Below are 26,012 nucleotides of genomic sequence, written 5' to 3'. Positions count from 1 at the left end.
TAAATTTGGAACAATATTAAAATTTAATATCCTTCTATGGTGTTTCATGCACAGTTTCCAAAACAAATAAATGAACCACTGCTTTTGTGTGTTGTCCCCACCACTTTTTTTTTAACTATAATTTTTATTTAAATAAGACACAGGAACTTCTATACTGAAAAAAATACAAAACAAAAGCCACACATTTCCTTGTGTAAAGCAATATTGTGTGATAACTTGAATACTGTTCAGCACAGTGGCTAGAAATAACAGTACAACTATGTACAAAATTTTAAACAATATTTGACAGATTTCTACAGCTGGATGTAGAATACAATTGAGATAAACAACTGCTGGGAAATCTACATGGCAAAGCATTAGCTTTAACACATTTGGTTCAAAACCTTCAATTCTGCTAAGAACAAATGTGCATTTTAATTAATATTTAGTTTCTCATGGAAAAATATAAAGAACATGTAATGGCATTGCAAATATTGTACAGAGTTCAGCACTGATCTAGAAACCACTCATCATATCCCCTGGTAACCTAACACCAATAACTGAGACTACAATTTCTTATCTGGACATAGCCAGAGCATAAAAAGGTCATCATACTGCAATGTTAGTCTAGAAAGAAAAATATTAAAAGGAACCGATACTTATATCACGAGTATTTTCTCCCCTTTATCTTCAGTCTATAAAATATATAGTGTTTTCACCTAGGCCTGAGATTAGTAGGGTTAAAGATGGCTGCTGTGTTTCAATAAGCTTTTTCACATGAAAATGGTTAGACACAGACCTCTCTCCTTCTACATTTTCTGCAAGGGGAGTCAAAAAACAGTGGATGTTTTATAGGCTGTGAATTCCACCTTGTAAGACAGCGTTAACAAAAACTCAGTAATAAAAAGGAAGCAATGCTTTATCTCCAAAAAAAGCACATTTCTAGTGAGTAGATACTGGTGGCTCACTCTCATCCTCCTCAAAGCTCATCTTCAACAGCAGAAAAAAAATATAAAAGAGCATGTTTAAATGCTCCTAGTAGCTGCAAGCTACTAATCTCTTCAATTCCTGGAAATGGTGAACCTTATTCTCTTAGGAGCAGACAGCATACACACAGTTTCACTGAGCTGAAAGCAATGGAGGAAGAACATCAAGTTTATTTTGCCTTTGGGGTCCTCTTTGTATCACAGGAAATTATCTCTGAAAGCAATGCTCCTCTTTTTCTAGTATAATAGAAGAGTGCCACAAACCCAATCTTGTCATGTACTATTTTGAGACAGTCCAGCCTGCAAAACCAGGATTATTTTAATTGGATTTTTCTTTTATTTACACTTAAGGAGGGGGGAAAACACACTTTTACACACACAGCTTAAGTAACTGAAAGTTATGGGAGAAGCTTTAAGTAACATGAACTTAAAACTATTGTTTTCCCCACCCCTCTTAAAACACCCACTCGCTACTTCTGGACTTTCATCCAAACACAATTACTCACTACATAAATAAAACGCTGCTCATCTAACACTGCTCAACAAAATCTGAAAACCTATTTCCAACCAGCAAATGAATGAACATTTCCAAAAGAGAAACTAAACATTAATTTGACTTTTAGACGGTAACAGTAGCATTTCACATCCTTAACTGCCAACAAAAACCATGAGAGGAAATCCCCAATCACCCCCCCCCATGAAACCTAAAAGAATTTCTGTCCTTTAACAAAAACATTCTTGTCTTTCAAAATCCTCTCACACACAACGTGGAATGTTTCTCATGTACAGCCTAGTACTGAACACTTTATTTGCAACAGTTTAACAGTCATTAACTGAGCAACACCTGAAACCTTTAAATGCCACAATTTTACATCTATTGAAATGACAGTTAATGCAACAGTTGTTTTACTTGTAAGCACATGACGAAGTGATATACATCACAGATTTGCTGGTTCTCCTCATGTTCACCCATGTCCAGGGTCATCATTCACCTGGATCTGAATGCACTTATTCCAAGAAAGTGGAATGTAATGAGGAAATATAATGCATAAAACAAGGAAAGGCAAAAGAGTGATGTTCCCTCTTTAGCTTTGTAGCTGTAAAATATTTTATATTCCAATATGATATACATTCCAAGTTACCTGAGTTTACACTTCAAGAGAAGTACCTGAAGCTAGGCCATAGGGTGGGCACTGTGCAACTGCTGTGGCCATTTTTTTTTTTTTTTTTGCATTGTGTGTATTACAGAAGTTAGAAACATAAACACCTGGATCAATTGTAAACATAATCCTGAAGTACAGTATTTTCCATAGGACACAACACAGCAAGACATTTTCTATTCAGACAGGCAACATTTTTTTATATATAGAGAGAGCTTATTTATACTGTAGAATTTGAAACAGAACACAGGACACAGTACTAATCTGGTCAAATGTACTATGAAATGCATAGTCTCCAATTAAAACGTTCACTGTAATATGGATTCTGCAGGCATTACTGCTTTCTCACCAAAAAATGCTGAATATGGATTCTGTCCCTGCCAAGAACAGTGTTGAGATATTTTTTTGAATGCTGCTAAGTATTCCGTGGTGTTCTGAAAGGTTGCCACCTCATGCAGATGTATCTGAACTAGGATCTCCTCACTCCTTGTCTCGGGGCAGAGGCCTGCTCCACCTTGCTCTAGAGTAACACGTAGCTCTGAGGAGAGGAATGCTCTTCAGTCTGAATCTCTTGCAGAAGCGGCTGCTGCTGCTGGGACGGTTGCTGTACCGGGATCTCTGGGGAGTCCATTGTGCTGGTGTCATCTGACAGAGATGAGAAAGAGACCCGAGACGAAAGCTGCTCAACAGTCAGGGTGCTCAAACCTGTGCTTTGACCAGAGTTTGGAGAGTTCTTCAGCGTCAGGTCTGAAGCGGGAAGGAGGGGGCCCAGAAGTTTTACAGGACAGAAAGCTGATCCGGTTGGGATGAAATTAACCTTGTTTTTGTCAGGACATGAAAAGAGAGGGGCTGAGACAGGCTGACGAGACCTACAACGAGAAAAAAGATTATATATCTGGCCAGCTGAGATGTTCTTCACATCATGAACTTTGTGGTTCTATACATTGCTAGAATGTGAATGACAAGGAATGGGATTAATTGGACAAAGGGGCAAACATCTTCCATATTGGTAGTCAGCTAACTGATCCACAGCATTAAAAATAGTACCATCACAAAAAAGGACTTGGTAATTACTGGACAAACATGCAACTTCCAGCACAAAAAATCTGCAGTACATATGCACATGAAAAAATGCCACGGTTAATTTAGAATGGCACAAATTCTTCTTTGATAAGCGATAAAGCAACAACACATTTAGTCATTTTAAATTCTTTTGAGGACCTCCACAAAACAGACCTCATTTCCCATATTCCATAATTTGTCTGGAGGCTTTTTCCACAATCCAACATTGCTCCCTTTACCACCCAGAAGGCAACGAATGCTGTTAGAGCAAGAAACATCCCCTCCTTAATTCTTTCATCCACAGGAGCTTAGCATGCAACCTCAACAGCATGTGCTGTGCTCAAATACTGCTGGGTCTAGGGGAAAAAGACATGACATCCAAGAATTTATCTCCAATTTCTTGCTCAGCAAAAATATTGAGCAAGTCCATGCCATAAGCATACTACTACCTACAAACACTTTTCATACGTTTCATTCCATTTTCTATGTTTTATACACATCAAAATGCAACCTATGCTTCAAATGGATAATTATGACAGGGAGAGCTTTTGCTTAAGCCATGAAAATTTAAAATGTTAAAAAAAATACATGGAAAGAGGTTTATATAAATGCTTAGGAAATTAATGTACCTTATATTTCCTGCTTGGATTTTTGTTGCCTTTTGTAAACGCACAGAAAGAGGTAAAAGACTCCATTTTCTCTTCACACCAATGTAAACACTTGAACTTCTCTTTTGCACAAACTATAAGAATAGTTTGCTCCTGAAAAACCCATCAGCTGGAATAGTTTATTCATCTGCAGTTGAATAGGCTCAGTAAACAGGTTTACTGCTTTGCAGATACCAGCTGATATAAAAGGCATTACTTACGACATTTCCTCAAAGACCTTCACTCGCTCACATCCCTCTGGGGGCTCTCGTTTGAACATGTAGCTGTTGTTTGGTTTGGGAGATGAGGCATACTTGGGCAACGGTGAGCTACTCCCACTGTCTGAAAATTTAAAGCAGTTATATTACTAGAGATTGAGAGTGCTTTTTAATTAAATTCGATTTCCAAACAAGATGCCTTTTTTTCACAATTTAGCCACTATGCTGGTTTGCTTCTACCACAATGCTTCCTTTATTGCAGGCTACTTCTAACACCCTTGTATAGCACATTTCTTCTGAGTAACAGCTTTGGTGCAGCAGCAATCTATTGTATAACAACATGTAACAGGAGGATATTTTTTATCCAGAACACTGCAATTGGAACAAAGCAGAGCTGTGATCCTGGAAACAAATACAATCTTTATTACATACTTCAAAAACCATAAATGAACAAGGTAATATGCATAATACATGCAGAAGAATTATGAGTGGTAATGATAAAATGCCTTCTCACTGTATAAACAGTGTATACAACTGGTATCTTATTTTAAAATATAACCCTTCACTGGAATATTGACCTCATTAGTCTCATGAACAGTTCAGAAGTCGGAACTAAACAAAACACATTTGTAACACAGGTACTGCTACCTTATCATTACAAGGTCTTATCTTACTTGCTTCACAGTTGTGAAGTTGCTTTAGTATCTAGAATAAAACTTCCACAGTTTAATTCTCTCATCACTATTGACTATATAATACAGGTAGTCTTCATAACTCCAGCTGTCTGTGTGTATTTTAGCCAGACACACTTAGAATTAAAGGTGTGAAGATCTAGGACAAAAGACAACAGGGCAGATTTATTTGTACTTCTCAGAAAGTATGAGAGAAGGCTCAATCTGGTAATGACAGAAGCATGGAAGTCTGAAATACTAGGACTATGAAAGGGTTGACTTTAAACAGTCATGCTGACAATATGATAGTAAATGCATTAAGGGAATAAAGTAGGTATAGAAATAGTTATCCACAGAAAATTAACTTTCTGTAAGACTTCTACCTTTTCAAAGAGCAACATCTTTCCCAGGGTAGTATTAGTGGTTCCCTATTCCCTGCTAAGGATTACAATTGAAAAATGAAATAGCGAAATTAACAAGGACCCACCAACTTACAAATACACCTTAATTGGAGAGAAATAGCTGCTCTTGCTTTAGCTCTTTTCAAGTCTTTCCACTAATGTGGGATACAGTATTTTAAACTCAAGTTTATAACCTTTGTTTACTTTCCTGTTATGCATGTGTGTTGCCTTTTCAGCTATCCAAGGTTCAAGCACTACGACCTAACTTCACCAAAGTGGACAGATTTGTCTTTAAAAGCTTGCAAAGAGTAGCGACACAAACTACTATATTACCATGACTCAAATACTAAGGCTAATCATTAGATGTTTTGAAACATTTCTGCTTCCTCTTACAAGAAGAAACAAAACAACTCAAATGTCACACTTCTCTTCGAAGATTTATTACGAAAGATATGAAATAAAAAATGTTGAAGTGAACCTCAGTAGCATATTGATTATTCAGCTCTTGCCTGCTGTAGAGTGAATACAGAACTTCTACTTACAGAATTTTTGGTGTTAACTACGAAGGCAGAAAATGCTTAGAGACGATACAGATATTTGCCAAGTTGGGAGCATGATGGTCCTGTTGGCATCTTTCCACTGTTGGCCCACACCACTCATTCCAAACACAGAAATCATTAACAGAACCCAGACAGTTTGTTTCCTCCTGCTAATATTTAAAATTGAACATCCAAGTTTCTATTTAAAAAATTAGAGACATTAAATGTACTACTGTTCATTCCACTGAATAGTGGAAAACCAGGGCAGTACATCCAAGGGAAGAATCAAACAGAACTCAACGTTAAGACAGTTTTTGGAAGATTTAAGAGTCTTGTCTACAAGCCAGTTCAGCTTTCAATCAAGTTTTTGGTTTAGCTAGGCCTGCCTGGCTGAAACTTTCTACATAAGACAGCTGCTAAACAAATATTTCTCTTTACCCTCCCTGCTTTTAAAGCTTACCAAGTTGTTAGATTTTCACTTTGACCAAAGGCACGGCACGCGCCATTTGGAGAACGCGTGCGGCTGTGAGGAGACTCGCACGTACAAGCCGGGCATTGGGCGAGAGCAGAAGGGACTGGGAACACAGGCAGGAGTTAAGTGGCAAGAAGTGGCATTCACAGCTTAAGCCAGTCTCCACTTGTGCATCCCGTGAGCTCTGCAGCACTAAACTGTCCCGTCATTAATCCCCGACGACACGACAAATCCACGTGTGCTGTGCAAATCCACGTGTCCCAGGCTGCGATGTGCGCGGTCGCCGCTCTCCGAGGCCACAAGGCCGAGCCCTCAGCTCCCACCAGCAGGGGGCGCCCTGCCGGCGTGTCCCAGCCCTCCCATCCCATTCCCATCCCACTGACAGGGACTGACCGTGCAATCTTTAAAGGGAGCTGCGCTGCCACAAACGCACAGCACACAGTATGGAGGCTTATCACACGGAATTTCTGGACACGTATTTAAAACACATATATTCTGTTATCTAGAAAACATTTTAAGACTGCAATTAAATACTATTTTAACTTTAATACAGGAAATCATATCTTGCACGTATTAGAACAACAAAAAAGGCTAACTAAAAAACAGTCTGTAGAAGAGTTTTTTGAGTGACTAGACTTTAATAAGAAACTGTGCTGGTGAGCCTTGGGATTACTTTTGATAGGTCCAAAAACAACTAATAAGACTATCCAAAGACTCCACTAACAACCTTGCTTTAAAGAACTATGAATCAGATGCCCAGAATTTAACAAGCATCTTCACAAACATGTTACTTGGAAGAGCCTGCTAGCAACAGTGGGACTACTAAATGCTATGTAAAGGCACCTAAACCAAAATCCCTGAAAAACGGGGTATACAATTTATATTTGTACAAAGAAATCCCTCTAGATTTCATCCTATTATACCTTCAGATGCCTTTGAATTTCACCTCTGTCACAGCTGCTGAGGATGCTATGTAGGGCTCTGAATTTCAGTTTCATGGACCAGAGTATCACAAAACAGATCTAGTGAAACCAGTAGTTTTAATACAAAATCATAAAGCCAGATGCCATGAAAACACCTTCTTTCCCAACCCTTCCTTGTCTGCTCTAATCAATACTGTGTAGTATCACTGCTCTGTTCAGAGTAATACTGTGGGCCTCTTCTGAAAATTAGCTTTCACTTGCTTTTGAAAAATTCAATTATGTAACAGCTTCTTGCAGAAAGGTAAACCCAACAGTTTGAGAGAGTCCAAAGGGCAGCTGGAGGGGCCTCAGGCCAAAGCACAGCTCTGCAGAAAAAGTAAAAGATGCTTTAGGAATGCAAAGCAGTGCTGTGTCTGTACAGAGCATTGGCTCCTCTCACTGCTTATGTCTCTTAGTCAAACTAACCTTCCTTTCCTATTCAGCAACACACCCCCACAACCATTAGTAACGCAAATAACTCAGTTTTTTAATGGTAAAGACAAGTTATTTCCATCAAGAGGAAAACTAAACCTTTAGAAAAGTAACAAGAAAACGTCACCAAAACATCTACATTTGGTTACACAACGCTTATTTCCAAACTCAACAGGCCTCACAAAAAAACTGGTGATGGTTTTATTCTAGCTCACAAAAGCTTTTAAAATGAAGGTGTGGAAGCCTTCCCAAGTTTTTATGGTATAGAACAATTAACAGCCACAACAAATGTAATAAACTCTCCATCAAACTTGCTATTCTGTTGTTATTTCCAGCCATATCCCTCATTTATCTATAATTTAATGATTTTGAAGTAATATTCTAATTCAGAACAACCGGCCTGTAGTATCTGGATGATATGAAAGCAAAAAGCACCTTTCTGACTATACTACTACAATTTCTGAAAAAATTACTTTTTCTTGGAAAACTGCTACATGTTTTCCTAGTTTTTACCTTGCCCTTAAAAAATTAAGTTGTGATGATAAGTTCAAGGTTTTACCTTTCATATGCACAGTATTACATACCTTACTTTAACTGATTGTAAAATGCCATTATGATGACTTAAAAAACTGGCTGTTTATCATCAGCACCTACACACTTCTCCTGGAGAAGACTTTTGATGCAAGCCTAGCATTAAAACCAGTCTTAAAACCAAAATCCACAAATAAGTATCTACTCATAAATTTCACTCCAGTCAGCTGTTCAAAAAATCCAAGGCAAGAGATAAAAAGCTTTGAAGAGCATTAAAAAGGCTACATGCACTATTTCAAACTGTCTTCACTCGCTACTGCCAATAAATGTACCACTGAAAATTCCCATTACTGTGATAATGCAGTACTGACTGCAACAGGAATGATTCATTTCCTTGCTTTTTAACTTGTATTTGTTATCAGGACATATATGAACCAATTTACCTGTCAAGATGTTTTTTTGTGTGCTAATACTTTAGTAGATGTTTCTACAGTGATTCAGTCTTGACAAGATATTAAAATTCACATGCATAGTACAAGAAAGAGGAGTATGGTGGGGACAAGCTAATAACACTGTTATTTTTGGAGCATAGCCAACTCTCATGTTGTGCTAAGACTTTTACTTTAATGTGGTTAACTTACACACACCCACCCCCCAGTTCAGGATTTGGGCAGATGGATTTGTTTTCCACTGTTTCCTTTTAAATCCAACATGGGGAAAAATACTTTTCAGAAATCAAGAAAAGCTAGTGTTTCTCCTGTTGACTTTCCCAATCCTATTCCCAAATTACTTTAACTCTTAATAAACAGACAGCATTTACAAAAACACGCTTAACCTTACTTACAACCTCAAAACTCTGTTATCTTTAGCTCATTGGTAAATAAATATATGCTAAATCTTGGACGTTTTCATTTCCTCTGTGAAACTTAACTCCTCTTAGCTTGCATGATTTACCCAAATCCTACATCCTCCATATGAGTCCACGTTTCAGCTAGCTGACCAGAAGCACAAGGGTAGTTTTATTAGTAAACAGTTGTCAAAAACCTGCAGTCCTTTTTACACTGGTGCCTGTATTCTCATACTCCATAGTCTGTTAGTAACTCCTAATTACTGAAACTCCAGTTGTATTCCCACTATAGAACCAAACAACATTTTACAGACCTTGAAAAAAACACAGGATATTGATAAACACATAAATTATTCAGAATTTTTGATTTGTTATGCAGTATACACAGAGAAGTAATTACCCTCCACCAGGTCATTCAAACAGGTATCTGAGCTCCTCATCAAATAGCTTCTAGTAGAATGTAAGAGTTCAGAAGAAGAGTTCTTTTAAAAGCATTCCAAAACTTCATCACCATTTTCAACAGCGAGCAACTCACCTACGATAAATATACAGTCTACCACAAACCTTCCTGAAACCTTTCTTAAACATAAACACGTTACAGTCTTAATTCTTCACATCAGAATCTTCATAAATAGGTAACTGTTTGCTGTGCTCCTCTGACGTATTTATGGAAGATGTTTGTGAAGTTTCACAAACAAGAGGGAAAAAGATATGTGAACAAACAAAATCAATTTTCAGATAAATCCTCAATCCCTCCACAACCATCAAACAAAAACAAAAACTGATGTAATGAGTAAAATGAAGGTAGTTGTAAAAGCATGACATCACATGCCTCCCATAGGTCAAGGCAGGCCATTCTACTCTCACCTTTATCACGGTCATACAGCAAATCTTCTGTTGAACAAGGACTCCCATCCTGAGATTCAGGAGGGCAAAAGGGAGAGACACATGGTGAGTGACTGCTGCAGCTACTGCTGCGCTCCTGGACAGACGGAGTCTGAGTGTCAATGCTTCGGGTACTACTACTACGATAGTGAGCAGGCAACGGCGCCCTTCGACCGTCAGGGATATCCAAAGGCTGCAAGAGAAACAAGCAATTACAGAGAAAAGATCAAACTCACAAGCAATGGCAGCCTGTAGCACTCATAAGCAAAGGCCTTAAGAAGAACAAACATGGCATTTTAGAAAAAACAGGGAGATCTCACACAAGAAAATAATGCAGTGTACAATGGATAAAACATACATTAATTACATAGAATACTGAGGCAATGTGCACATGTTCCAATGCAAAGTTAACATCCACAATTCAACATATACCAGTGTTATGTTTTTATGGTAGCTAAAAAAAGCAAACCTCCCTCACTAATTATATGTAGTACTACAATTTTCAATAAAGGTCACTGCTATTATAATACAAAAACAAGTACCCTGACAGAGATCACATTTGGATAAAAGGGAAAGTAGAAAATGTCAAATACAATGGCATACTATTGCCATAACAACCAACTGAATTACAATTATAAAAGGAAACCATCCAAGTTTTGCTAGTAAGTTGCAATTCTCCAGCACACCCCTACATTCCATCCTTCTACAGATGATGCACACACACAGGCTTGTAACAAGGCTCACAAGCTTTGTCTTGAGCCAAAGCTAGTAAGCTCCACCTGCCTGTATCAGCCTAGCTGGCACTGGCCAGAGCGATGCTGCATCCCATTCTGCAACATACTGCATAGACATGCTCACAGCAGTAGATTGGCACGCTCTACTTATTTGTCCTTCCCAATGGAAAATTAGTTTTTAAATAAAGACAGTACTGCTTTAAATGTAAGAAACCAAGTGGGAATTGAGTCTTGCTTAGAAGCAAAGGGGGAAAAAATGTCTGCAAGAATTAAAAAAATTTTGTTCTCACTTCAGTGAGAACTGTGTCCAAACCATAAAGAACAGCTTAAATGTTCTAGCTACAAAAAAATTAATGTCTTTTTCCTTCTCACTTCAAGTGAACATTTTTATTTTATTGCCTCTCTTCTGCATATATTCCAAAACTGTAACAGCTTGTTCCAGAGCCTAAAATTCAACCCAACACTTTTGCTAGCAATGAGGACATGACACCTATTGGCTGAGTATCACATTCTCCCTTTTTCTGCAACAGTCTATCCAGAAAACCACCACACAGTACACTAAGAGGCAGACATAGCAGAGCAGGAAGATAATTTTCTTCTTATGAATCTTCTAGTTACTACCATTTCATATTTCAAATAAGAGCAAAGAAACACACTATAGAGAGAACATTACAATTGCTCCATCGAACACTGTAAGGTTTGGGCACAGCTGTGTGGTCTGTTCCAACAGCTCAGTTCACATTGCATATGCGTTACAACACAACTTGCTGTTCCATTCCCATCACCCCCAACAGGCCCTGACTCATCCAATGCACCAGACAGACCTGCAACTTTGTAGCATTTGTTACACTGACAGAAGAGAGAAAACAAGACTGAAGCTGTAGAAAGAAAGCAGTCTCATAATTATCATAACCAAACCAACAAAGAAAAAAAAGACCACACAAAAAAAAAAAAAAAAAAAACAACAAATAAAAACCCTCAAAAAAACCTCCCAAAAACTGTCATACAAAACAGCATTTTTATTTCTCTCTCTGCCACAAAAATTCTGTGAGATGTCAGGAAATCGGCTGAACCAACCTCTGTCTTTTACAGTATCTCTTCTGGATGCCCACTTTATACGGGTCTTATTTTTAAGCCCTCTGCATTAACAGGTGCAGAAGGAAACTACAGGAACTGCAGTTTGAACTCCTAAAGTGGAATGCAACATCCTGAGTTACCTGAACAACCACACTATAGAACCCTGAAGGATTTGGGCTTCCCCATCCATAAAGTGTAAATTGATACCATCTTTCTTCTCCCATAACTGCGATATAAAGTGAACAAAATTTCGGACATGCTCCTATTATAAAGAAGCAAAATCTCAGGCAAAAATTCAGATTTGCGACTTCAAAGCAAGGTGTAACAGTAGGACACAAACAGCATGAGGACACAAACTAAGAAGGAGAAGGGAAAAACACCAAACAGCTGCTCATTAAGGGCACACACTATGGTCTATGTAAAAGGTAAAACAAGGATTCCAGGGAGGAGAAAAAAACCAGCAAGTGATCACATAATTAAAGACTTCAGGATAATACAGATGTTCTTCCACACCTGGAGGAACAATGTAGTCTCAGGCAGTCATGAAGTATACCCCACATCACATATTTCCATCTCCCCTGAACTAAAGCCTGAAGTACAAAAATAATCCGTATTTTTAGACACATATCTAAATATACACATAAGCAGAAAAAGCTAAATATTTATCATTCTTTACAAGTGCAATAACATGTATTAGGCATAGAAAATGCCAGTTAATATCTCAGATTACTGTGTTCTTGTATTTGTCTTTCCCTCACTGCTGACAAGTGGAAAAATCTCCATGAAAATATCAACTAGAAGTATTTAGCTTGTTAAAAACTTTATGTATCAAACCTGATCAATGTAAAAAACCACTCTTGAAGTTACTTTCCATGAGTCATGCCTGAACTATTCTAAAACTGAAGTTCTCACAACCTTACAAGATAAAGAGAGTAACTAATTTGGTACAGCTGCTATTACTTCCCATAATGCCCAGTGCCTGGAAAACAACTAGAAATTACTGCATTCTATATGTTATTTCTTGAGGTTTTTTTTTTTTTTCAAGTATGCCCAGTCATGTATTAACTTTATGCCAAATGCATTCTAACAGGACACTTTTCCATCCCTATTGGGTGTGTGTTCTTGGACACAGTTACATACTGCTCTCATCTCCCAGCAAAGGTATGAAAAAGCTGCATTTGACAACAAAGCATGCATTTCTCAATACACTGTTAGCATTCACCAATTTGTTTTCAGTATCAATCTTGCTGGAAAGAACCTCAACAACACTCTACTTAGAAGAATCAGGAATGCTACCATTCTATAATAGCATTACCAATGGGAGTCTCCTCACAAGCTGTACATCTATTTGGGAGGCAACATCTTCAAAGCAAAGCATTCAATGCTATTGATTTAAAAACTTTCCTCTAGACTGGAACACAAAGGCCAACATAGGAAAGTGCTTCTTCCTGCTGGCATCAGTGAAGCCATCAATGCACAAGATAAGGTTCAAGTGCAAAAACCATAATGTATCCTAGGAAGGAACACTTGGGAAAAAAATCAGTTCTCAGATGAAGGCTATGAAGAGTTAAGTAAGGATCCTCTGCATCTGTATAAAATGAAAGAAGTCATTTTATTAAAGGATTACGTTTCCAGATAGGTACATAAAACCACCTTGCCATCTCCTTCCAGAAGCATTAGAAATCAAACAAGGAGCACAGTAATCAGTTTACTTACACTGTCTGACAGTCCATCAAAATTTATTTATTTCTAATTACTTCTGTATACTTGCTCATTCTGGTAGAATGTTTTTCCTAACAGGAGGCCTATGAATGTGTCTGTGCTCTGCTACAGGGCACTTTTCATGATTTTTCACTATTGAATTCCAGAAGAGGGAACACCTCTTATCCCCTAATCCTACAAAAAGTCCATAATCGTTTTGCACCAGAGTCTCCAATGATGGTGTTGAGGAATTACAATGGTACAAAGAACAAAAGCCTGCAACAACTTCACAAAAAGCTCATTCCATCTTACAAGTTATGGTGAGAACAGACACACACCATCACACCTTGTCAGAGTTAATCATTAAGTTATAAAAGAAGTGATTAAGAAGTGACTCAAAAAGGACAAATTAGTTTTATGAAAGCAAAAAGGAAACACCTTCAGCTAACTAAACAAGATGAATTATGTGAAAAAATACAGCTATGGCTAAACTTCAAAGAATGAAATTTTTTTAGTATTTTGACCACTACGCAATCTCTCTAAACTTTATAGTCAATAGGATTTTTAAAAGGTAATGACCCAAAGACTTTACTAATTCTCAACTATCCTTATAAAATACTAAAATAATAGGACAATACAAGAGTGGTTTGGTTATTTTTGCTTTTATAACTACAATTTTAACCATCATTAAGATGTTAAAACAAAATTTTTAAAAATGTTTCAAAGAAGTAACAGAACTAAATCAGCAGAAGTAAAGACAGAAGACCTATTCCAAAGCAACAAACTATCTTTGACTGTGCTTTTAAAATAGTTTCTAAAAATACAAAATGTTACAGCAAGAAAGAATGGCAGAAACCTGAAAGAAAAACAAACAGGTTCACTAGAGTTTGGTTTCCTATGGTTTATCTTTTGTTCAGTGATTCCTAACCTTTAACCTAGCTGCCCTCACTCCCCCAGGCTAAAACACAGCTAAATTGTTGTATTAGAAGAAAGTTCACTGGCAGTAAGACTTGAGTAAATGATGATCTTGTTATGCTCGTCCATAAGCAAACTGAGTTCTTGTAATCTCACAGACAGTGCTAGGAGTCCCACTCTAGGTCCCACAACACCAGACTTCACAGAAATTAACAGTTACATAGCAGGAAACAACCCTCTGCCCACAAAGACTGACTTGACTTCAAGGGCAATGTCTGATTTATGACTTTCTTTTGTGTCTGAAGCTCCTGCCAGCTGAATGTTTGGAGGAAGGGTTCACTATTGCCTTGGTTGCGTAAACTCTGAGCACCTCTGGCCCAAATCCAACAATGCACTTAAGTATGTGCTTAACTGTTTTGCTGGATCAGAGTCAGTACATTCAGTAACACAGGAGAGCTCTGCATCCCAAGCAATAAGCTGTTAAAACCCAAGGACAACATTTACAAGGATGATTTGTCTGATAGATAAATGAAATATCCTCCAACTACAGTAGATTACAACCCTAGCCATAGCAACATCAGTGGCACTACAACACACACTTTTTTGTACTCTTTGGAGATGTTGCCACAGGGCTTGTTGAGCTGGCCTTTCAGTTTGCATGTTTGATTTTTATTTCCTTATTCCCCTGGTACCATACACACCTCTTCTAAAGGGATAAGACAGCCTTAGGAAAAAAAACTTAGCCTACAACTACTACTACAGTTTTTCATTTTTGAGACTCCTTTGTCCACACAACTAGGTGGCTGAAGAAGCCAAGACTACTCCAAAAAAATTTAAGTTTACTACTGATATGAAGAACTGCAAATAAAAGGTTTCAGAATCTTAAACCTCTGATGGAAGTTTTATAGCTTGACTTGTATACTAAACTGCTATTGTATGACCATTCATGAGAAAAGCACCTACAACTTGGAAAAGATTAGAAAAAAAGCCATGGAGTACTTTATTCCACAGCAGAGAATTTTCACTGGCTGTTTAGGAAACAGTGGCTGTAAACCAAGCATTCCACATTTTCAGTGTCATCAAATAAAATGCACTAAATTCCTCAATGAAAAGTCCAATGCTCCAAAGCAAAGCTGCCCCATGTCAGTACTTCCCATACAGAGATCTCCCATGACAGATCACAGCGGTTTCATGGCAGTAAAATGGTCTGCATTCAGTTCATGGAAAAAAAAAAAAAACATTAAAACCAGAAAGGAGAGCATAGCACTGGAAACTTGCATCTTGCTCAAGAAAAAGAGTGCAAAATGAAGCAAATATAACAATCTCCTGCTCTCTATTTATTACTGCAGCCTGAAGTGTCTGAATGTTCTAACACTTGTAGTTCTCACAAAAACTTGCAAGTTCTCTACAGAAAGGGCATTCTAAATAATATAGGTTTGGCCAGAAGCCCTTTAAAAATAAAAAAGAAAACTTAAAAAAAATCTCACTATGCTAAAACACTGAAACAAAGTTTTCAAACAAACAGTTCTTTGAAGAAAATTATTTGTAATTTCAGCCACAACGAAGGCTCCTCAAGAGGAAGGTTTTCCCTGTGTTTATAGATTACAAAGAGATAACAACCAGAAACATGTTACTATACGCTTACCTTAGATACCTCTTCTTTTCCACTGTTCTCCTTAATGAATACTTTTTCCAGTTCAGGGCTTATTCCTTCTACATTACACGGCACACGTGAAGCAGTTGATTTTGGCACTGAAAAGCTTGACAGTGGCATAGGGACAGATCTGGAAATACAAGCCTAGAAGGTAGACAGCAACATGATTTAAAGATGGAAACAGAATAAAGGCAGAAGTCTGAGACCAGAACGAAAACATTACTAAGTAAGAAGTTGTGTATTAATTTTGCCGTCTAGAAGATCATCTTTACTCGGTGAATTTAAATAAAAACAAATGTCTGCATCAATCAAAAGCCGATAAAATAATCTCTACTTAACTCAAAGAAGAGCTGTAAAATCAAAGCATTCTATGACTTCACTTGGTAGTAAGTAGGCAGGTGTATGTACTTCCCAGAGGCACAGACTACGATATACACTGCAGGAGGATGGGGAGTGCATGGGGCCCTGATGCTAACTAGGATCCAAAAGGCATTTCATAACATTCCTAAAGCTTAATGACTCAACTGAAATATCCACTTAATGCACTTTTACTCTCTTTTGGTTGGCTTTAGCAAATGCAAAATAAAACATTAATTCTGAACCTTTAATTTCATTAGCTTATACCTTTTCAGAACTTTCTATCAAAGGTCTTAAGAGAAATCATCTTGAGTTTAAGAAATAAGCATCTACATAAGTACAAATATGATTCTCAGAAAAGCCTGTTGAGTGGAGCTCTGTTACCAACAGGAAACATTCCCATGAATGCACACGTCTTGCACAGTCAACCTTAAAAGCTTCACCTTGGCAGCAGCTACACTGACAGCCATGAACAGTCTCATGTGTCAATCAACGTGTTCTCCTCCTCCTCACAGAATCACAGGATGCTTCAGATAAAATGTAAACTTTTTTTTGAGTTCTTATCAAGTGAATCTTGCACAATGTGCAGCTCCCAAGGTGCAAGTCATTTGCCTGCAAGCATTCTCTGACTGCCAGAATACACAGCCTGAAAAATGGCTTTATCAGAGAAAATCTTCCTGAGAAACCAAAATGTCCTATGAGCAATGAAAAAGTGAGCTCCAAGTACTAAAGAATGTTCCTTCACAGCATATGTCTTAGGTGGGTTTCAATCTGTGTCACAGACTGTCTTCTATGTCACTATAATGGCACAGGTACTTACAACAGCTTACTTTGAGATGTAAAGCAAAACCCTTTTTGATGCCAAATGTAGTAGGATCCTTTGTTATAAAGGCTAACAGGTTCAGGAAGAGCATCATATTCCTATTGTCTTCATGCATTAGGATTTGACCACAAGATTTTATCCCCATAGAAGAAATGTAAGGAATCAGCCATCACAGCTCAACCAGCTGCTCTAACTAACTAGCTGCTACAGAACACCAGCTAGTTAAAAAGGTACTCAGGAAATATCATGATAGAACCAACATTTCAGATGTTCAAAGAGTGGTCTGTTAGTAACAGGGAGTCCAAGTTAAGGATCTACTACAGGTGAAATTTAATCAGAACTCAAATATTTGCACTCTCAAATAACCCATAGTTAAATGTTTTCTACAAATGCCTTAAGATTTATGAAGACATTGGCTGAACCTCACCTGAACTTTAGAACTGTAACTGGGATTCAGTTTTGCTGACAGGTTGTAGTAACTAGATCATGACTGCTTTGGGTATCCTCTACTGCACCCTGCTTTGGTAGTTTCTTTTTCTTTATTTCCTATTTTTATTTAACTCGCCCAGATGGAATTAGGTGGCAAAATTGATAAGCAAATACCTTCCAGAGGAACTTTGGAAGTTTACCACAAAAAAGTAAGTCTTGGAAGCAAGTACATGTCCCTGGAAGCACACCTTATCTGGCCATGCCCATAACTTTTACAGCATCATAATATATGTCAGTTGCTATCCTGGTGCAGCCCTTCCTTTATTATATGACGACCATCAGATAAACTCCAGTGAAGGCACAGCAGTATCACACTGTTAAGCATCTGACGTACCACACAAGAGAACAAACACAAGACAGATGGGAAGGCTCAGCAGGCTATTCAGCCAACCCTGATAAGGTGGGAGGCTGTTAATATAAGGAGCTGCCCACTTACCTGAGTCTGACTGATTGCTATATGGTTGCCATGGAGAGGTGACTGACGTTCCTTCTCTTTGTTGTGACGACTGCTCTGCTTACTGCGCTGAAGCTGCTGCCTCAGTTTGGCAATCTGCTGGAGAGAAGTTCAGGTGATGTGAGAATGAGTTATCAAATGGGTAACTCCTCAAATCTTCACATATAAAGTGAATCATGGACATTTTAATCCTCTTTGGAGGATTTTACAGGCATATAGGATTGCCTTTCCTTGAAGTATGAGCATTAAAGCTTCTTTCTGCTTATCAGATACTTACTCCAAAGTATCTGTCCTATTCACCAACCAGAATATGACAACAGGCTTAGTTTATTTATTGAATTTCCTCATTTACACACAAGCACTGTAATATCTGATGCAAAAAAAAGTAGTCAGAATAACAATTTGTAGCATCTTCTAATCTGTATCTGGTTTAAACTAGGGACTTTGAAGCCTACAGTTTCATTTGTTTGATCTTAAACCAAAACAAAGTTTTTTCGTGATAATTTATCATAAAAGTAAAGAACCTTCACAAACAATTGGCACTCAAATGCACTGTTCATCTTTGAGTACTTATTTAATATATTTAATAACACTTCCCTCCAGGCAAAATTATCACAGATTCTTTCAGGCAGACGGAATTATCTTTCCTGCTGTCTGCTACAAAGATGTCTAATCAAAAGTTACATTTTAAATGTCAAATGCAACCAAAGCCATTATCCATTTGACCTGCTCCTTAGCAAGAAACCAAAGAATTTCATTTTGGGATTCCACTACTTATTTATTCCTCCTGGGAAACTTCTACATGAAAGAGAGTACTTACCTCTATAAACATTGTCTCAGAAGTTTAGACTGTGTGCAAATTCACACAGCAGGTACAGACACTTCCTTAAAACTGGATAATTTGTTCCCTTAGGCTCAAATCCCACTGTTCCTCATGCTCAGCACACTGGAATATAAGGCCATGCATGGCCCCATTTCATTTTCAACTCAGCTAGAGATACAATTTTTAAAAACCTGAAGGGCAAGTAAGGAGAATGAATGCATATGGAATTCATACATCAGCTGGAAACTAACCTCTCTTTCTGAGTGACAACTCACAAGTACATGCACTCTGTGGTTATTTCCAAGTAGTTAAATATATCACTGGTACTCTTGCAAAGCAACTCTGTGTCAGAGAATCACTTCACATCACTCTTCACAGTGTCAGAGATGACAGTGCTTGGTGAAGAGGTTTGGATGGAGCTCTGCTGCAGGCTGTGAACTTTTCTTTGTGCTGTTTCTGGTAGCACTCACAGAAGAACAATCTATCTTCAAGGCTTCATATCAAGTTTTGCCACAGCTCATTACCCATATTTAGAGAACTGCTACTCAGAAATGGCTGAATACTTTGATCTTTAAACAAAAGACAAACAGTTCAAGAGTTCCAAAAGGGTTTGTGTATTGAATATATCCAGAAAAACAGAGCCCTAATACAACCACATTACTTACACAGATGAGCTACATTTAGAGAATTGGGACACTGAACTCTTGATCAAAGGTGCCACTCGAGCACCATGTTGCAAGCAGCTTTGGAGTCTGAAGAGGTATTTCTCTAAAAAAGAGGTATCTCTGAAAAAAAACCCCATTTGTCTAGAAATTTCCCCTTCTCCTTGTAGGAGTAACAGCAATTAGGAAATCTAACTCCATAGATGAAAAAAATGCAGGTTACTACTCTGGTAAACATACACACATTACAAATATTTGTGCCTTACATTGGAATGTTGAAGAATGGGGAGAACTGGGAAATAATCTTAATCTTCTCCTTTAAAAACAGAGGAGAAAAATGATGTCCAGATCAGAAGACAGCTGTGGACAGAGATGGCTGGCTACAAGAATAATTAGAAAGCAAGGAGAGTGCTGTATATAAATCTTTCATTTCTACTGCCTCTCCTTGATTCTATGCACTTCCTCCCAAGTCAAAAAGTTAAATACACTATTTTGTTTAATTTAAATAAAACACGGTTTCTGAGCTTTCCTCAAGAGTGAAAAGAAAATATGAAAATATCTACACAATACCACCTCAGAGATCTGACAGACTGATTTCTGTCACAAATAAGCTTGCAAATCTTTGACAACATAGCCTCCCACTGTAAAATTTGGATAGTGAAAACTCTAAATGGGATAGTGTTGATAGGCTGGTATGTCTCTAGGCCAGCCAAAAACCTTGAAGCTCGGATACTGTGAAAGGAATCAATGGATCCCTGGAATTTAAGGTTCTCTCAGCCATCTCAAGAGTATGTGTATTTTGGTAGTCAGTAGGTTCTTCACACTAACAAAGAAAAGAGTGCTTGGGTCACTGAGGAAACAGAAGATGGAAAATTGTTGATTTGATTGTGTATCTGGAGCTGATACAATCTCTTAAGCCAAACAAGCAGTGCAGTAAAGAAACAGATGTGCCTTCTTAGATCATATGTCCTTAGCCCCAGACTTGCAGGACCCTAGGCGTCCATGATGTGGTAGTTACTTTTGGACAAGAAAACAAGAAAGTAACAATGGGCATATAAAAGGAATCTGCCATTTCCTATTTATCCTGCAGACCTGGGAGACAGAGACTTGCTGGCACAGACAACCAGCAAGCTGGCAGTGTCAATGAGTACACAAAATCTGCTGAACTGAACAATGCTCCATCTCTTCACCAAGGGGAGTCCACAGTGATTCTACCACTTGCTAATCCTGAAATTGCAACAACTTTTTTTCTTCTACAATATTATCTTAATTATCAATTATTTTCTATCTCAAGCTGAAATAAAGCCAATGCTACTAACAGGAGTAGACAGCTGTGCTAGCTTCCTCCAAGTTTATCTACACCACCTCCTCAGGCAGCAGGGAAGTGCCATCAGAGCACCAAACATAAGCAAAACCATCTACAGTATGAGCTACACTAATTCTTGCAAAACAAATATAATTCATGGAGTAAGAAAAGAGTCTGAAACATATGCCTTGATGGCACCTGTTTTACCAAATATGTCAAAGAAGCAGCAGATCCTGTCTCTTGGGCACTCAACCAACGCAGCGAATATGAGCTAGAGAGTCTGCTGTGCAAAGAAAATGGGGACAAGGAAGTGGCAGGAAAGGAGCCATGTGCTACACCGGGGAAACCAAAGGGCAGCAACAAAACACTGTTTTCACTGAGCAGCTACGAACAGAAAGGGTTTGGGACACCACTTCCCCCACATGCCCAACTGCATGCAGTCTAATATAACTGAGTATTAATGTGACTGGGGTATACACAGTCATATTAATGAACATGTGTAAATCATCACAAAAAGATCTAATCCGTATCCTAAAGCACCCACTTGTTGGAGCCTTAGCCTTGCACATATGGGTGCTTAGATCCATAGCACATGAATTATTTTTGTATACCAACTCAAATGCTCTCCCTGCCTACCTAACTTGAAGATGGGTAGAACATTCTCATTGGAAAATACAGCTATTTTCTTAGAGGATAGCTGAAAGTAAAACATAACTTAAAAAAAAAAAAATCAAGGAATTCATCAAGGAGTAAGCTCAATTTGAACGCTACTTCCAATGTTCAAATGCCATTTGTTATCTAAAACTGTTTTGCTACATTTCTATGTGTAAATATATATGGTAGGAAATTTCAAAAAATATTTTTTAATTCACATTTACTCTCACAAGTACTCTCATGTGACCGCACAGAGGGGGGAAACACAGCACAGATCTGTGCACATTTAAAAAAAAATTAAGAAAATTTTAGACTTTGCTCTTCCAAGTGACTGTTCTCTGCAATGTTGCTGATGCAGTGGAAAGACTTTTCTTCACCTATTTTAAAGTAATTTATAAAAACCCCCACCAACAAAAAACACTGAGAAAACACAAAGAGCAGTGCATCAGAAACCTATACCAAGTCATTCAGGGCACAAAGTCTCAGTTTGGTTTTCATGGTTTACTGTCAGCTAAAGGTAAGATGACCATCCAGGATTATTGAACAAACAAGTCAGGAAAACCCTCTTTAAATATTTTTTTGCTTGCTAAGTATTTCTATAGCTCAAAGCTGTACAATAAATACTATAATTTTGTCTATGCCACTTGTGATATGCATGCAGTCTAATATAACTAATGGCACAAAATTGAGAAATAACCAAATTAGGTCAGATCCTTACAACACTGGGATAATCTAAATATCCTCGTAATTTTTCCCTTTTGAAGGGACTTAGATGCAGAGTAATATGAAGGAACCTGACATATCCCACCATACCTCTCAAGTGCACACCAATATTTTCCAGTCAATAGGCTGTATTTCTACAGCCTACACAACATGGTAACTTCCTATTGCTGATCAAGCCACAAACTCCTTGTTAATGAGTGAGCTCCATCTCGTTCATTAAATGTCTGTTAATAAACGAGTTAACCAGTAGGTCAAAGAGCAAATCAAGAATTAGAAATTCTCCCTAAACCTTTTAATACAATCTTTCAATTGCTATATGAAAGCACATTAGGCATGCAAGCTCTCATATTCAATTCTCTTTTATTCCAAAGTCCTTTTGGAATAAAGTCCAAAGTCCAAGTACTCTGTTAGAGCAAAAGGGACCTTCCAATGGGGGGCTGCTGCTGTCTGTGTAACAGATACAGCACAAAGAGCTGCTTAAGGGAAGTGAAAAATCAGCTGTCTGAAATACATCTTTAAAAACCTATACAAAATGAAAAGTACTAGTTTTAAATAAAGGGTTTTTCCCAGTTTTGGGTAAATTCCAGTTCAGGGTAAGCTATAACTAAAATTGTCCCTGAACAATGTCAAGGGAATCTCAAACTAATTATTCAGGTCAAAAGGGGGAAAAATACCAGTGTCCAGTATAAAGACTGACAGCAATCTTTATGTCCCAGTCAAAACATATATCTATTGAAATAATGTTAAAGCAGTGTGGCATCATCTTAGACATGTTACGCTTAAGATTTCTTAAAATCAAATAGGAGAACCCTTCAGAATAAACAAATTATTTTGAAGTAGATTTTGTTATGAAATGATTAAAGGAAAGTTTATATTGAGAACTAAGGACTTCTAAATTTCTAATAAGACTCACTACAAGAAAGTAGATATATATCTATTTTAGTGCTAGACAGACTTAATCCTGACACACAGCTATTTCAATTAAGGGCAAAGTAAGTTTCACTACCCAAACTGAAATCCTTTTTGTAAGTGGTAATTCTGAATTCATCTGCTTACTTGGGATGTTAAATTTATATACTCACTTTTAGTTTTTACGATGTAGATGTTTAAAAAAGGGCTACCAGTTGTATTAAATAAATTTATTTAATTTTAATAGTACTCAAATTAACTAAGGAAAAATTATTTTTTGAACTTAAACACACAATCTTATTTTATCAAAACTAGTAACTATCACACAAGTGTTTAGCTAGTTTACACTACCAACATATAAAAAAATGCTAGAAATCATTACATTAATTTCTGAAGCAAGAAAACATGAATACAAATTGCTAAAACAAGTCATGGAAACTGCCAACAGCTATCTACTTATTTACTGTCAAATACTGTGGGTAACAATTCAAAATTTTGAGCAGAAAATGTTACTTACACTACATACAAGAAATGCAGTTGCCCAAAAGAAGGTGATATTTTTATTTCCATTACTTATGCTCTTGCTTTCAGCTGCCCATAGCTTTGTCAAATATCTACCATGCAACATTCTGCTCTATCTCCTTCCCATCAGAGACTTCAAGTAAAAATGTTAGGGCTGTTTAAGAATGTGAATTAAAATGAAAGGGAGGGTGGAAGAGATTTTACCATTTTATGTGCCAAAGCACATTACTTTAAGCTTTTTACCTGCATGTTTCTGTTTTCCACTGTTTTGGATGAAAAAGCCAAACATTTTCCCGAGGGTCCCTTATGCTGCAAATGTGCTCCTCTAGTCCCTTCGAAGAATCTTTACATTTGGTAAAGCTTTGGCAAAAATTTCAGTTTGCATATGTTCAAGAAAGATATCTGGAACTGGCAGCTGCACTTGTTAACAATTCTGTCTCTGGTGGGCTTTACAGTTTGAATAGAACCACCCCAGGGAATTTCTCCTTCCAGGAACTGCACATTAATGTGGCACAAAGAAATTGAGTGCACAGATACTGCTGGTATTGAACAAACACTTAACACCCACCACACAGGCTGACACTGAGGGAAAGGAAAAAGAAAGAGTTAAAATAGAAGCCAAACAATGGATAGCCAGAACTAACAAGGAGCTGGAAGTTAACAGAGTAAGAGCTCAAATAGGGTAGGTGAATAGTGGCTGGATGATGCATGAAGTATGACATGGGTTATGAACCCAAGGAACTAGAAAAGGTAAGGAAACTGGCCTGAGTAGCTGGAGAAAGGAAAACAGAGGAAGGGGAAGAACTATATGCTGAAGAAGACAAAGGTAGGTTTTGGGGTGAACAACCATTGCAAAGTTTGGATAGAAACAACTCTCTTACAATGAACCTATTTTGTCTACTAAGGCATTCTAGCAAAAAAAAAAAAAAATGAACTGTGAAACACATTGGCCACACATTTCTTATCTTTCTCTTGTGGTCAGTACACCAAGATGGTGGCAACCCAGCACAATGGATCACAGTTATCAAATGGCAGAGACTTGCTTACATGCTGAAGGGTTCACTATCACTGACAGCCACAGGCCTGTGGTGAAGAAGAGCTGCTTGTTGCACAAATTGATAGGAAACTGCCAGAGTATGAAGGATAGTCTCTCAGTAAAAGCAAGGAAACATTATCCTAGAAAAACAGATGCTACTCCTGTCTGTATTATAATTTCTTTGTAATGGTAGGTAAGGTTTAAGCCAAAACTCAGACACAAAACTCCTTCTGCACTTATTTCTGGTCACTTAATCTGTGATCCCCAGTGTTTCCTCACAGCTGCAGATGAAGTCATCCAGGCAACTGAAGGCCCATGTGTCAATACATCAAGGTTTCATGAGATGTATTTGGTGAGATGGGAACAGACAACCTTCTTTTGATCAACCTATCTTTGGCCCAGGACCTCACCTTTAAAAATGAGGCTATTGCCACCAATGGATTGCAAGATTATTCCATATGTGTCAAATGTGATTTTAAAATTTGAGTAATTAAACTTGCATCACTCCTTCTGACAATTATTCTATCAATGGCTGTCCAGAGAAGAATATATACTGCCTTTTTAACTTCTTCTCCTTAGATAACCTATATACTCCTTCTCATTTTTGAACGCCCTATTCAACAGGGAGTCAGTAAAGAGCATGCAAGAAGTCCAGAGGATGAGGGAAAAGTTCCACCTCATGGGAACATGCTGCAAGATTAATTTTTTTGAAAAGAAAAGTGCAGTTCTTGAAGAGAGGATACACTCTTCCTGACAGGGGCATAAGGCTGAATGTAACCCATTATTAGGTTCTGGACAGATTTAGTTACTCAAACTCTGGACAAAATGGAAGTTACTGGGACAAAAATGGAGATACTGTCATTTCAGCTGAGCTGGAGAACATTTTACTGAATCGACTTTCTTATTATGCAAATCCACCTAGTTGCAATTGTAGTCTACAGCAAAATATTTATGATTAAAGAGCATTTCAAGTTCTCATACCATTACTACATCAACACTTTTTTGTGGAAGTGGTGTCCTCTCCATCTCCAACCTAAAATCTGAACAAAATTTCTAGAAAAGCAAGGATATGTGAACATACCACCTGACACTTTGCCTCTTCCAGAAGAGCAGAGTTAAAGGTCAGAAAGCTAACTAAATTAACACTGAACAAGAAGCTGGTTCCTCAGTGCTCACTCTGGCCACTCTTGTACAACCAATACTTAGTATGCAGGGAGGAAGTCCAACAAGCATAAAATAACAATCAGTCTTCAAACAACTCTTAGACTGGGGGTAAAACCTGTTTCAAAAGCAAAAGAGGAGAGGGAAAGGGTGCAGTTTCCTGCACTCCAGATAGGGTTTAAAAAATGTCTTGGGCTTATCAAAACTTGAAAGGCTCCAC

At 37.8% G+C, this 26,012-nt stretch overlaps 1 protein-coding gene across 4 annotated transcripts in view; it reads right to left on the bottom strand.

Annotated features, from left to right (window-relative positions):
• The window catches only part of GLCCI1 (glucocorticoid induced 1), a 53,861-nt gene continuing 27,849 nt past the window's right edge, over window positions 1-26,012 (bottom strand). Inside the window, exons 4-8 of one of the 4 annotated variants that reach the window (XM_053934233.1) lie at window positions 17,979-18,095; window positions 15,865-16,017; window positions 9,775-9,985; window positions 4,056-4,176; window positions 1-2,994 (exon numbers count right to left, since the gene is read on the bottom strand). In XM_053934233.1, the coding sequence (XP_053790208.1) occupies window positions 2,646-2,994; window positions 4,056-4,176; window positions 9,775-9,985; window positions 15,865-16,017; window positions 17,979-18,095 (951 nt within the window). In that variant the 3' untranslated portion in view covers window positions 1-2,645. The remainder of the gene's footprint in view (window positions 2,995-4,055; window positions 4,177-9,774; window positions 9,986-15,864; window positions 16,018-17,978; window positions 18,096-26,012) is intronic. The other 3 variants (XM_053934241.1, XM_053934251.1, XM_053934259.1) reach the window with 3 other exon arrangements.

The sequence above is a fragment of the Vidua chalybeata genome, chromosome 1 (assembly GCF_026979565.1).
Source record: "Vidua chalybeata isolate OUT-0048 chromosome 1, bVidCha1 merged haplotype, whole genome shotgun sequence".
Lineage (NCBI taxonomy): Eukaryota > Metazoa > Chordata > Aves > Passeriformes > Viduidae > Vidua > Vidua chalybeata.
The sequence above is the reverse complement of the archived record's forward strand: the minus strand, read 5'-3'. Positions and strand labels throughout refer to the sequence as shown.